A 14,557-nucleotide genomic window follows, 5' to 3' on the forward strand; every position below is an offset into this window, starting at 1 on the left:
CTCTAGTTCTGTGAGCCAGGCAGGACCCTGACTTCTTTAAGTTGCTTTATGTATGCAAGGGAAGCCATAGGTAATCACCTTCTTACAGCATTTTCATGACTTTTCCAAGTGGGAGCCCAGGTGTTTGTTTTTCGTTAAGCTTGTGGTAGGGGGCAGGGAGAGAGTGAGGTCTGGATGATGTCTGATGAGGAATCACCCCTTTTCATTCTCTCTTGTTACTCATTCCTCTTCTTTGCCTTGTTTGCTTTGGAGCCCCAGTAAATAAAAGGTAACATGGACAACAAGTATACATGGTGCCACTTGCACCTGGCTTCCCCGCCTCTATAATGGCTGCTGAAGTTTCTTATCCACTTCAGAAGAAGTGGAAAGTGAGGAGGCTGTCTTTTAGAAGGCAGGACAGCCTGCGCTACCACAGAGTTAAGAAGAACTAGGGTACTGTTTCTTTTTCAAGCAGGAGCAAAGACGGTGTGCAAGAAAGGCAGGAGAAAGAACAAACTTCTGAGATGTCCTGTCATATCAGCAGGTGATGGACATTTCTTCAAGAGAAAGTAAAGAATTTCAAATGGAAAGTCACAGCATGGACTGCTCCTGGCTTCTGCCAGCATGAAAACAGTATGGAAGTTTTTACTAAGCCAGAGAGCAGAAGCTTTGCACAAACTTCTTGGAACTTCTAGCATTTTGGAGACTCCAGGAACAAAAAATACAGGCCTCTTTTCTATCTGCTATTTTAGCAAGATAGAAAGCACCAAAGGCTTTGCACACAGCTCCTTGGAACTTTCAGGACCCTGGAGAGTGGAGAAACAGAACCTAAGGCTACTTTTCTGTCTGTTTCACTAAAAGGAAAAACACTGTCCTTTATGAAGCTGGGATCAGATGGTGTAGGTTCCCAGACACTTCTTAAGTTGATTGATTTTCTTTGGATGTACACTGTGTACAACTCCTAAGTTTTAGAACTAAAAACAGTTCAAAACTTTAAAAAATGTACTGTCCTCTGTATTGCATAGCCAGCAATGGATCTGCATAACCCATGAAGCAGGTAGAATTGGTGATTAAAAGTTTCTATTTCATAGACATGCATGACAAGACTATGAGAAGACTCAGAGAAGTTGAGTGACTGGCCAAGGATCACACAGTTAGGACGTGGACCAGAGCCTAGAATCCCTGACTGCTCTTTCTGCTACTTATCTATTTAAAAATATGTTTTGAGCACTAACAGTATACAAAACTTTACAAACCCAGAGGCAGTCCTTGCCTGCACTCTACTGGGTTCTAGGCAATAATGAGCATGACAGCAGAGATGAAGATTTTATGGGGTGTGGGGTTCAGCTGACGTGTTCAACACAGCTGCACAAAGACCACCTGATTCCATGGCCTTAAGGAAATTGCTTCAACTCTGAGTCTTGATTTCCTCATATGTAAAACGGAGGTTATCGTCCTGCTACCAAGGAGTGCGCCAAAGGTTTATTAAAGGATGCTTTGTAAAGATGGGTTAATTTAATGAACTTTGACAAGTTTTGTCGGAACTCTCAGAAAGTAGATAAATGACCCCAATTACTCCATTTCTAGCAGAAGACTATAGGGTCTTCCAAGGGAAAAATTTTTTTGTTGTTTTATCTTTGCACTTACTGCAAATTTGACTGGCAAGTGAGAGCTTTTCCTTCTCACAGGACCTGAACTGTCTGTTAATTAAGTTTGCTGGCTGGCTGTTCATTTGGCTTCAGCCTGCAGAATCTTGGGGGAAAACAAAAGAACTGAACCATTCTAGAGAACCACATCACTGGCAGAAGCAAATGTCCCAAGTCCCAGGTATAAATCGCCTCCTCATTAGGAAATAATTATGCCCCTAAATGAGGCTACACGGATGTAAAGGAGTCCCACAAATTGCCGATTAGTTTCATAGCAGTGACAGTATTTAGTGCCACTTCAGTTAATGGAAAATGTGTTGGAAATAACCCATCTTCAGCTGCTCTGAAGAAAAGGCTGGGGTTGAGGAGGAACTCAGAAGACAGGGAATGATGAGAAAGAAAAAGGAAACATTTGTCTTTTTCCTTGGAGAGGATAATGTGCTGTAAGTGTAGGATGCAGATCCATTCAGTGATGGATTCTGGACCAAATCACTTCTACCTCTGGGTTTCCTTCTCTTCATCTGTTTGATGAGGGGAGGAGGTAAATAAAAAACAGTCTAGCCTGTCTCGCAACATCACTTTCTCCAGCAACATAGAATGGCATACAAATGTTAGTTACCTCTGTGTTCCTCTGATGTCAACAACCCTCCCACTTTGTGGATTGAATACTTTGGGATTAAGGGAAAGTTTTCTTGTTCATTATGGCATTGCTACATGGCATAACTTATCTTCTGACCCCTTGATATGTACCCATGTTGTACTTGAGTGTGGTGTATCAGAAAAAAGACTTGGATCTGAGCTTTAATATTCCTGGAAGAAGTTAATAACATAATGTTTACAAACGTGGCTTGGAGTCTGGGACATAGTTTGCAGTAAATGTTTGAGAAAGGCTGATTCCCTTTACCCAGCACCTCCTGCCAGAGTCAGTTATGAAGTTCTGACTTCTAAGAGCTATGCAAGCTTGAGTGACATATTCTTTCTCCCAGCCCTAATTTCCTCATCTATAAAGAGAAGGGACAGATGCCATTGAAGTCTAGGCCAAGCAGAAATATAGGAAAGGAGCACCAGGATTCCAGGCATCTTCTAGTTATTCCATAACTTCTATAAAACCACCCACCTCTGTGGGAGTCTGATGCTCCTGAATGTGGAGAGGTACAGGGTGAAAGAGGTAGAAGTGATGAGATATAGGATGGATCCTGAATGCAGTTTACAGGTCATGTAGACAGAGATGGCTGATGGAGTGTATGTGAGAGAAGAAGAGGAGTGAAGGATGACTGGTAGGTATTTGGCCTGACACGTCAGCTCAGTAGCAGAGCTATTAGCTGGAATGAGGAAAGCTTGTTATGAAGCCTCGTGTTCTCACTGATCAGTGGGATAAGCAGTTCCATTAATCATCTATGTGGCAAAGGATGGGAATTTGGAGGGTCTGTGTCTGACCGTAGCATAGGTAAACAAGGGGGCACACCAGTGAACCTTATCTAAGTCACATGGAGAAGAGTGGTTCTTGGTAAAAGTCAATATCATCAAGGTGAAGGTTGTTAGCATGGGAGCTGAGCAGGAAGGTGGGATCCAGGGAAGGCTCAAGGCAAAGCTTGAGGCTAAGATCCTGAAGCCCAGTACCAGATCCTCCCAGCTCTGTGCATCCAGCTTCCCTCTCCCATCGCACAAAGCGAGATCAAGCTATTTCCCCTTCATGCCAACACTAAACCTTCATGAAACTTTAATAATGCCCATGACAGCAGACACAACAACAAAGACCATGACTCCATTTCTCATTTTCATATCAATTGGCAGAAATTATCTTTATTAGAAAAATGAAATTTTCCTTTATTTACATTTTTACACCATGTGATTGGGCACTTTTGTTGCCTTGGGAGTTATGTACATATCAGTTTGCACACACATTTCAAATCCCATTCCTTAAAACAGTTGGTAACACATTGAACAAAATTAAAAGACATACTACAAGAAGACAACCATAGTGTATACTTCCTCTATCATAGAAAGGTGTTAAGCAAACGTGTAGTTTTGTAGCTATGCTTGGAAATATTTAATACAGTTATTAGCACTTCCTCATGCAGTGGATTGAAACATGACAGGTATTTACTGTTGCGATTGGTAAGTGAAAATCTATTCCCAAATGAAGACCATTGAGTGGAGCACAGAGCTTGCTTTACGCTCTACCATACAAGAGATCAAGCCAGTTCTGATGTGAGTTTTAGACAGTGTTTCAATGTGGCTGTGAATGGAAATCCTCTGCATATGAGTTCAATCTCATCCATACTGGGTTAAAATGGACTCAGACACAAACCCTTTAAGTATAAGGTATTTAATTCAGTAACTCTCTTGTGGGCTTGTATAATATGCAACAACTCTGATAGCATGAGCAAAAATGAATAGTTACCCTCTTTTCTGTCAGAGAAGGCCATCAGTTATGGTTTTTATGATCTCCTTCTTTTTCAAGCCACCAATTAACTCACCTAATTCTGAATATTTAGCTCAAAATATATATACTATACATAAGCACATACAAATATTCCAGCGTGATATAAACGAGGATAATTTCTTTTAATTAATTTGCCAAGTATATACTTTTAAACTTGTTTTAGCAGGGGAATGAACAAGATTAACATTCATAGTTTTAAAACAACTGGTAAAAAAAAAATCTTTGGGGACCATCAGGCTTGGAAAACATTTAAACCTCCATCCAGCCTGTGATTATTGAGCAGTGACTATTTTTAAGAGAATGTTATTCTTGACTTAATATCTTCTTTGTAAATAAAAACAAGATTATTGATGTCTTTCCCAATGAAAATTTGGAGGGAACATGAATGTTACAAGTGTCACTTTCCTCTTCCAAAATCTATTAGAATGTGCAGAGAAGATCACTTGGATTTGTCACAAAATGCAGACCGAATGTTCTGTGTCTTAACCACAAAGTTTCTCTCTGGGTCAAGGCCCCAGAGCTGTGTCTGCAAACCTAATAAGCTTAAGACTTCAAAAAAATAATAAAATAAGTTTAAAAAAGTCAATACTGCTCATTCGCTTGAATTAGCTTGACCGAGAATAGAAATTCAATAACCCTTGGATAGCTAATGTAAAAACCTCCACTGAATTCAAAAGGCTATGATTGTTTCTCATGGTAAAACGGACACTGATTTTATATTTCTGGACCTTCTCTATTTGCTCAGTTATCAATAGTCTTTGATTTGAGCCCTTTAAAAGCTTGAAACAGCAAAATGTCAGATCAATGCACAGCATTTAAAATGCCAAAGACAAACTTATGTTAGCTGGAGAACAATTAACCTTATTCATTTAAAAGGCATCTGTGGTATTGGCTATGTGTTCTGCTCATATCCTTTTGAAGGTTCATCTTAAATCCTTCCCAAATGTGTGAAGGAGAATTAACTGGAAGAGGTATGACCCAGGGCTGCCGCTGGCTGAAGAATTTTCTAGAATTGCAAAAATGCAAATTCATTGTTTCACTGATATGGTACCTAAGAAGGATTTACGGGTGATAATCTGTTTTGCCTGGATTGTGTCTGCAGACTGCTGACACCTGATTTAGGAAGTTAATCTGAAGAATGACTCCATTTTCAACAATTTGATTCTGTTTCCCTGGAGAGAGTTTCATGATTTGAAACACAGCTCCAAAGAAGAAAGTCTATTGGGCAAATTATTCTTTGGGGTATTCTACTTTCTGCATAGTTCAACATCCCTGGTAGAATATCACCATCATTACAGACACAAGGATCTTAAAATAGCTATTAAATAATAACAACCTTTCTGCCTTAAAAGGTTTTTTATTGCCTGCTTGAGAGATGAAAACAGCTGGGAAATGTTCTCAGGGACTCAGACAAGGGCACTTACATCAGGTTTGCTGACCCTCCAGAAGGGTGTGCAACAGTGATTTCATGTTCTATGAAAATGTTATTCTGGATCCTCCAGGAAAAACTTTCCTTCAGATCCAAGCTCAGTTTTCTCATCTCTATAATGGGCCTAATGTGTCCCCACCTCATGGTCAATGTGTGTCAGGAAGAGGACGCAGAAAAGGTACCACCCATAGGACACATGAAACACAGTGCTGTCAGACAGCCTGGTGAAAATACTCAGAGTGAACAAGCAGCCAGTGATTCAACAGTTATCCTGACACCTGTGACCAGAAAAGTATCTCTAAGACAATTAAAAAAAAATAGAACAGACCAAAAAGGAAAACAACAGTATTTTAATAGCTGGACCTCGATCATCCTGACAACCGAAGCTCTCAATCCTTTATGCAAAAACTGTGTGATCTAATCTGACTTTAATCTCTGAACCCCACAACATAAACAAATACAGATCAAACAGGAGGAACAGCCAACTTGCAAATAATGTCACCTGTATAAAAATGGTCACAATGTTTCAGGGAGCTGTGATGGAGGGCCGCAAGGCAGTGTGTATATGCACACGTATGAGAGTATTCTATGTACATATGTTTAATGGAATTAGCCCTGATGTCAACTGATTGAAAAAGAAGAAAGATTAGGGCAGGGATATTTAAGATTAGGCACATGCTAAGTAGGAAAAACAAGCCCCCAGGAACCAAAAAATTTTCTGCTGAGTACAAGCATACAGAAGAAGAGAGAGACAGTGCTCCCCGTCTCAGAAGGAACTGTGAACAGAGGTGAGATCCCCAGGAGTCCTCGGTACACCCAAAACACACAATGAGGGCAGGAGACTGACACTGAAGAGGGAGCCCATGGACCTCCAAATAGCACATCTCCCTTTCTGACTTCTATTCTGACCTCCCTGGAAGACGCCGGGCACTTGTAGAGTATGTCTAACACTAGGGACTTATTAACTACTTTTTGTTGCTGATAAGGAGGAACTGAAGCTTCAGTTTCCTTATCTGTAAGATGGGAGCAATCATATTTATATCCTGTGATTATTTTGAGGATCACGTTCTAAGATATGTCTAGAATATAGTCTATCCTCAATGTAGACTTAATTTGATAATTCTGGATTTGGGTGTTGACCCATGGTGCGTATTTATCGTAAGCAGAGAATCTAACATTCCAGCATGGCATAGAACGGATGCACAGTGTAACAAATCCCCCACCCCACCCTCTCCCACCCAGTCATCCTTCCTGAAATACATCTCGATGCCATTTGTCCTCTCCTTGCTCCATTTCCCCCTAGGAAACCTGGCACGTTCTTCCACCAACCTCAGCAGTAGGCACTTAAGACTCAACAAAGAGCACCCTCGATTTCTTTCCCTGAACAATCAAAAGTGCTTTCTATAAGTCAAAACCAAAAGCAAACAAAAAAAGCTTTCCGCAAACATTTGGTGTTTTTACATAATGGGCTGTTTTCTTATCCTTTCAGGGATATTTTCCAACCCTTTCTTGATGCACATGTCATGAAGTAGAGCTCAGAGAAAGCATGATTTGGCAAGGGTTGGAGGCTGGTTGGAGCCAGACCCAAGCCTGCTAGTGCAAAAGCATGGAAGGGTGAGTTTGATCACCTGGTTAGCTGCTCCTGAAACTTCTCAGCATTTTTGCTGATGGTTTAAATAAATCGAGGGATTTCCAGGAGCATCAGCTAACTTCTCCAAAGTTACCTAAAGGTCTGAGGAGAGATTTTTTTTTTTAAAAAAAAAACCTCTGATCATTTCTAATTTTTATTGTTCAATCTGTATTTGCCTTTTATGAGTCTTTAGTTATCTTGTATTAGGGAATTGAATTTCTAAACTCTAAGCTACTTATTGGGAGACACTCTATTTTCTATTGCCTTTGTAGCCCCCTTATCCTAAACTGGACTTCAGAAGACAGTAGACACAGTCTAGTCCTATCAGCTAATCCGTGGGCCAGTTTCAATGTTGATGCATGAGAGCTAGAACTAATATTTTAGTGATTGCTGCCTATTTCCATCTTTGGTTTGAGATGTTAAACTATAACTCTTCTTAATCCTTCCCAGAGAAAAGAGCTCTGAAAAAGGTTTTCTCTTCTCTTGGACTCTAAGAGAAGGAGGGAGAAGGAATCACGCTTGGGTCTGAAAGAGCAAAACACCAAGAAAGGCAGCTCCATTCTATGAGATTCTCTGCTCTCACTCCAAAGGGAATCAGAAGTTCCCTTCTAAAGAGAACTAGACATAAATCAGTCTGGTAAAGGGGCCCAAGCCAGAAATTGGACAATGAAGTTCCAGCCCTGACTCTGATAATTTCTGAACTGACTATCTTAAACAGATCATCACCTCTTGGCAAAGTTGAGTTTCTCATTCCCCTTCTTTTTTCCCCAAATTTTGGTGGAGTTCTGCAAGAGGGTAAGGAAGTTAAATAGGAAACCTATGTCTCTTGACAGGTTTACAGACATCACACACAAGTCCACGTTAGCATCATTGTCAAAGCAAATGTAAGCAGCATGTATTCCACATCCCTCCACCCAGAGCTTCACTTTTTAAAGGACCAAGAACACCAATGCTCAAACCCTACATGGACTCTGTCAACCTCCTTAGAACTGAGATTAAAAAAATATAGTGCCCTCTCTACAGAAATACTCTCTTATCCAAATCACCAGAATGGGTTTTCCATGTGGTAATACCATCATCGCCATTTAATCTTTAACATAAACTTTACAATATGTACAGTTTTATTTGGATAACACACTTATGTGTGAATTGTAAAAATCAAGCATGTATATTATGTACATGTGTACACGAGCATTTGTATTCACAGGATAAGTGCATTTGATCATTTCTGAGCTATATCAAGTGGCAAGCTGACCTCATCATCTGACACAATGAGATATGAACACAGTACAATGTAAAGGGATCCAATGGAAAAGGGTGACGCCATATTGGGAGAACTTTTCAACTATAGGCCCCGCACATTCTCTCCATAAGCAGTTCCAACCCTAGTCACCAAAAGAAGATGGGGTATCCAGAAAGGCCTAATTTTGACTCAAATGAAAATACTTTTTGGAAAGAAGATCATTTTTACGTAGAAACACTTACTAAATATCAACCAATGCATTTACCTTTTACCTACTCCAAATCTGCCTCTTGAAATCCAGTTATGGCTATCATATCCATGGTTCATACAGACAAGCTCCATTTTGGAAAAACTCGTGTCTTCTTCTCAAGCATCCATGCACAACAGCTATGCACAAAGAAACAGTACGGGAATATGCATTGTGCTAGAAAACCTATGTGGCTCCTCTGAAAGATATTTAGGTTCTCAAATTCATATTTATTTAGATTTGAAACCACAAGGGATTTCAGTGCAAGGTATTTATTTATGTGACAACCGAATATTAAAGCTGCACTTTTTAGGTTTAAGGGAGATAAATTTTTAATCACCATTTAATTAACACCAACTTTGTTTCTTTTTCATTAGCAATTCTATTTGCAAAGAATTTGGAGCATTTGTCATTTCCTGAGAAGGATGCAGGATATTAAATACACATCAGCAGTAGACATATCAAATACATAAACAATGCAGATGACTATGGTGAGTCTTTTGACTAATTAGCCACCTTGGCAAAAGTCCCATTTAAATGAAATGATTTCATTTGTAAACAAGGTGTAATTTTCATTTTTTTTTTCCTCCCCAGAAAATAAGTGTGAATTGATTTGACATATTTTGCTGCCATGGGTGAATTTTAATGCTTTCATCGGAAAAAGTAGGTATTAAGTCTTTTCAGTTACTATGTGAGACAGAAAGGGGAAAAATCAAGTGTAAACCATGAGATAGTCATGGCGCTGACTGGAATAATGCAAAGATATTTGCAGAGGACAGAGCAGTCAAAATTTGTGACATTACAATTCCTCAAGTCTCATGGAGTTCTCACCGGCAGAGAGATAAATCCACTGGGGACTTGCCTGCTTGGAGCACTGAAACCAGAAATAGCCGAAGAACCTACAGGTATAAAGATGATGGAAACTGTTTTCCAGAATACTGAGGTTCCCCAGAGCACAGCTGATTCCCCAGAGGACCCCTTACACACCCAATTTTACATTGGTTACACCTGTGCTATTGTACATGGACAGAAACCTGTTTGCGTCCGGGTGTACTTGTCCAAGGACCAGTTAGGTCCTTCCCAAGTGGGGAAAACCATTTGGGGTTAATGAAATCTCATTATGGATGCATGGCAGCCCTGACTTAAGCCAGGTAAAATTTGGGTATTTGGGTGCAGAGATTCTGGGTTCTTGGCATCAACAAATTGAATAAGTCAGAGCTGGAATACGTCACAGGAACCCTCTGTGTTGATATAGAGTTCAAGGCTTCCTAGGGAATTCTCACCACCTCCTATATTGTAAGTCCAATACTACTATACATTCCTGATATTCTTTTTCCAAAGACCAAAACTGACCTGGAATACCTTTGAATTGCTCTGCAGCTTTCTCTTGGAATTGATGACTGCTATTCTTGTTTGAAATCATCACATTTAAGAGTCAGTGAATTAGTGGAGGAGAGAAAGCATGTGTTGATTACAGCGTCTAGTTCCCAATTATTTATTTTTAAGAAACACCTTAGATATTAAAAGAAATGTTTTTCCCAGTGCATTGTTGTTGGTTCTTCTAAACACCACATTTTCAGGTTGTTTATTCAGACTTGTATGGAGTTAATAATTAAAATAATGCTGGTATTAGAAGAAGGTATTGATGTATAGAGTTAATCCAAGTGTAATTTACATTCTCCCTGGAGATTTGGTGGCAGTTGTCAGTCCGCTAGACTTTGAGGAATCCAGAGGAAGACAGACTGACTGCCTCTCTGGGTTGATAACATATCACGGTTCTGGAAAAACTTCTTAATTCATTTCATGTTCAGACTTGCCAGTCTTGTGAGGACACGAAGGTGTCCCTAGCTAAGGGAGTACAGATCTGGAATGCAATGGGAGGGCAATAGCAGAATGTGGTGAAAGTGTATGTATTCAGAGAAACTTAAATTTTAGACCAGAAATTGGGGTGACTGTTTCAGGTCCTTTAATCCCAGCTTCTGCATTGCTGGGACTTGAGGCAGCAAAAGCTACAGCATCCAAGAAATAAAATGTAACTTTAATGCAAATCAGTCACCAGGGTGGCTTCAGTTCCTTCTGCATTTCAAAGGATGGGAAGGATGCTCTCTCTCACAGAACCCCTTGCTGCTCTACCACTGAAACTCAGATCAATCACAACCACTTCTCATCATTACAGAAATATTGTGGGTTGGTTCCACTTTTCTATAGATAGAGCCATTCAATGTATTCTTGGGCTTTTAAGAGAATGATCCTGGCACCTGCCCACTTACAGGAAAATCCTACCTACAAAATGGAACCCACCATGAGTAAAAGAAACTGGATGATTCTGTCCCCTTCTCTTAGAACACAAAGAAAAATTCAGCAAGAAACCAGGAAATGACCAGGCTAGTCCACATGAACTCAGGGTTTCTGTAGCATGTCACCAAACAGACTGAGGTCCTCTGCAAAAACCAATGTCCAGTTGGGCCACCTGTTTCAAAGATATTAATGTATTTAAAATATACTGATAAATACAGTAGAACCATATAAAAGTGTTTAATTTATAGTTTGCTGGTTTTCAGATATTTAGTTTTTAAACTAGAAAATCCTGGTTTGATAAAGTGTTATAACATAACAATTACCCTTTTTGTGGTCACTTTTTGATGTGGCAGGCACTGTGCTAAATTTCCCATGCTTAAATACTCCCCTCTGCCTCCAACTTTCTAAAATAATGCGTGCCATTCAGTCATTTAAGCACAGGTTTGAGTAGAATAAGAATGAGAAGGTGCAGGTGACTCAGAAATGACAAATGCATTGAGATATTTTCACGTCTCTGTTGGTGCTGCTGCTGCAGCCTCCAATGGAGGGAAAATTTCAGGAGAGAGAAATCACTTGTCTCACTAAGTTCATCCACAGTTTGGAAATGTGCTCAGGGTAGATGTATGAGCATCTCAATATTTGAAGATTTTTGATTTGAGGAGGTTGGGGTGGAAATGAGTGTCCAAGAGAGTTTCATGACATTAAGGAAGATAAACCTAAAACCATGCTATAGCCTTGGGCAGACAGATGGCATGGCACTTTTTACAGATCACAGTACACATATGGCTGTTGGCACATGTCACCACATTAACAACTCTTGGAATAGCAACACACAGCTAATTTTACACCACCATGGCTGTTCAGGGACAGAACAAGTTACAGTTAACTCTGGGAGGGGAAGGGGTAACAGATACTATACAACCCTGAGTCATCACCAGTAGGGAGGAAATGCAAACTTACGTACATAGGAGTCTTCAGGATAAACTACAATGGCCATTGTGTCATACACAGGAGATCCACACTTAGATTTTGAAGACATAAATGTGTTAGTCTGTGCAGCTCTGAACAAGACCACGGAAGCCAAGGATGAGAGAAACACACATATCAACATCCAAAGAGTTTCTTGAAGCTCTCTGACTGAGAGTCCCTCTGGCTTTTTGTTCCAGACGTGTCTTGGGAATGACTATAATGAAAGGAGCATAAGTACCGCGAACACATTGACTTGCTATTCTTTGGGGGTGGGGAGCCTGGAGTTCTTGGGATTGGGCCTGGGCTGTGATGGAAGGCATAACAATACAGCTGAGGACTTTTACAAGCCAGACTTCCTAATCTCTTGCACATGTCAATCTCGCTACAATGCAGGTGCATTCTTACCTGTCTTATGTCTGTGTCAAGTTCACATGCATACCATATTGCTTATTCTGTATTAGACAAACCGCTAGGCATTTCTGATGAGGAAATTACATGGTGGGCTGAGTTTCATGGAATTTGGAATATAGGAAATCATAACATCACCATCAGCAATCCAATGCACCATTATTGCCAACATACCTGGTAGGCATGTCCAGAAGACTTGCCCATACGTATTTGTTTTTGGTTAAAAATTCACCTATCTGGTATCTGCCATGCCCAGCACATACCTCACACGATTCCTTGAGTGGAAAATTATGTGCAAAAGAGCCAACAAAAAAATACCTCCCTACGTCTTGTTCCTCTTAGCAGGGCACTATTGGATATCCAACATTTTACCTTCCAAAACATTGGCCATTCCATATGTTTCCCTATAGATAAAACATTAATGGAAGATTCTAAACATCAGATTCGATACTAGGCATTTTCTTGTACACACGTCTATTGCTGCAGGAATTTAAAACTCTGGGGGTAGAGTACAGGTTACTCTTATTTGCAGCATAAGGCATAACATGCTCTGAAATGTACACGTCACTGTGGCCCCGACTGTCTCTGGAACAGTACGACGCCGTTGACCTCAAGGACGAGCGAAGATAGCTGTCGTTCACTGCCTGCGACGGCAATGAGTGTTTGTAAGGGTCCGATGGGCATCTTCCAATCACTAAGCGTTGATCATCCCCGTAGGTGTGGAGGAAAGGGTTATCAGAGGTGTGGTCTGGCAAGAGAGACTTGCTCCTCTTGCTGTCCTCTAACCCTTGGGGGAAAAGGGAACTTTTGTTCCCCAAGAGTTTGCTGGAGGGGACACTGAACAAGCTCCCATACAAGTTGCCCTCCAGTAGCCGTTCCCTGTCCTTGAGACTAGTGCTACGGGAGGGCCTGCTGAGGTCTAGCTCCCTGGGTTTGTCGAGGATGTTATCGTAGGAATGTTGGTGGTTAATCTTTAGCTTGTTCTTTTGGAACTGGAGGGCGTTGTTCTGTGCCCAGACCTCCTCCTGGGAGGCTGGGTTACCTGTCTCCTGAAGCATCTGGTCTTCATCGATGTCATAGAGGTTCCCCATCCGTAGGCAGGCGTCACACTTGAAGGGGGACCTCATGGTGAAATGGCCCGAATAGGTGGGCAGGTTGGAAAGGCAGCTCCTGCAGTGCGTGGAGTTCTGCCGGTAACGGTCGCTGCCCTCGCTGTGGGGGGACCCCTTGTCTTTCAAGGTGAAGTGCTTGGGATAGAGCTTATACTGGTCATTGTTAGGAAGCCCATCTTCATTATGCAGGGGGTTTCTGTTCACAGGCAGTGTGGAGTCCCCCTTGCGGAAGTCTTCACTGTGGTCCTGGTAGGTATCTGGGAAGCCCACGTTCTCAGGAAGGGCTAAGTTCTCAACAAACTGCGGAGGATCTAAATGGAAACTGGGCTCCTTCTCACCAGCGATGGTGTAGATCTTGTCCCTGGGGGAGCTGGCTTTGGTTTTCAGGTAGGTCCGTTCGACCTCACTACAGTCCTTGGGGTGTTTGGAAGTCACTGACCTTTTGAAGTTGTCCTTGGTTTTGTGGCTCTTATTGTTGTCTGGTTCCCTGTGGCATGTGGCCCGACTTGATGTTTCTGAAATATCAGAGTGGGCCACCTCTTCTGGAAGGTACCTGGGGCTCTTTAGGGAGTGGGTCCTATTCTCCACTGTCACCTCATCCCTTTGGGAGGGTGGATTCTGGCTCAGAGAATCCTGGCGTAGAGACTCCATGGATTTCTTCCAAAGTTGCCGGGGTCTGGAGTTCCCTTTGGCTTCTGTGCTGACGGCCACTTCCACCGTGTTGGGGTTTGACTCATTGAGTGTAAGGGGGTGCTGTCCTTGGAACACATAGTTATTGAGATTATCCTTATGCCTGTTGGCCACAAATGTTTGGAGTTCATTCATGTTGTCCCCAAAAATGCTGTCCTTCCCCTGGAAGGATCTGTTGTCTGAATATATCAAGTTCCCCTTGTCAGAGACCATGTCCGTGATGAGGGAACCTCTTTGGATGAAGTCAGCAGCTCTTTTGGGTGAGTCCATTCTTGAGACGTTGGACATGTTGGAAATGTTTTTGGCTGACCTAAGGAGCTTTAACATGTTACTCTGGGATCCCGTCAGATTGAAGTCTGGAGACTTCTTGTTCTCTTCAATGTGGACCCCGTGGATGCAGCTGTAGATACCCTGTGAGGAAGTGACACAAACACCCATCAGCATCAGCCATCGATGTCAA

At 41.5% G+C, this 14,557-nt stretch overlaps 1 protein-coding gene across 1 annotated transcript in view; it reads right to left on the minus strand.

Annotated features, from left to right (window-relative positions):
* Positions 1-3,400: 3,400 nt before the first annotated feature.
* Grin2a (glutamate ionotropic receptor NMDA type subunit 2A) overlaps positions 3,401-14,557 on the minus strand; it is a 363,152-nt gene continuing 351,995 nt past the window's right edge. The window contains exon 14 of the mRNA XM_074059492.1: positions 3,401-14,508. Within this exon, the coding sequence (XP_073915593.1) occupies positions 12,727-14,508 (1,782 nt within the window). The 3' untranslated portion in view covers positions 3,401-12,726. The remainder of the gene's footprint in view (positions 14,509-14,557) is intronic.

This window comes from Castor canadensis, chromosome 17, assembly GCF_047511655.1.
Source record: "Castor canadensis chromosome 17, mCasCan1.hap1v2, whole genome shotgun sequence".
Lineage (NCBI taxonomy): Eukaryota > Metazoa > Chordata > Mammalia > Rodentia > Castoridae > Castor > Castor canadensis.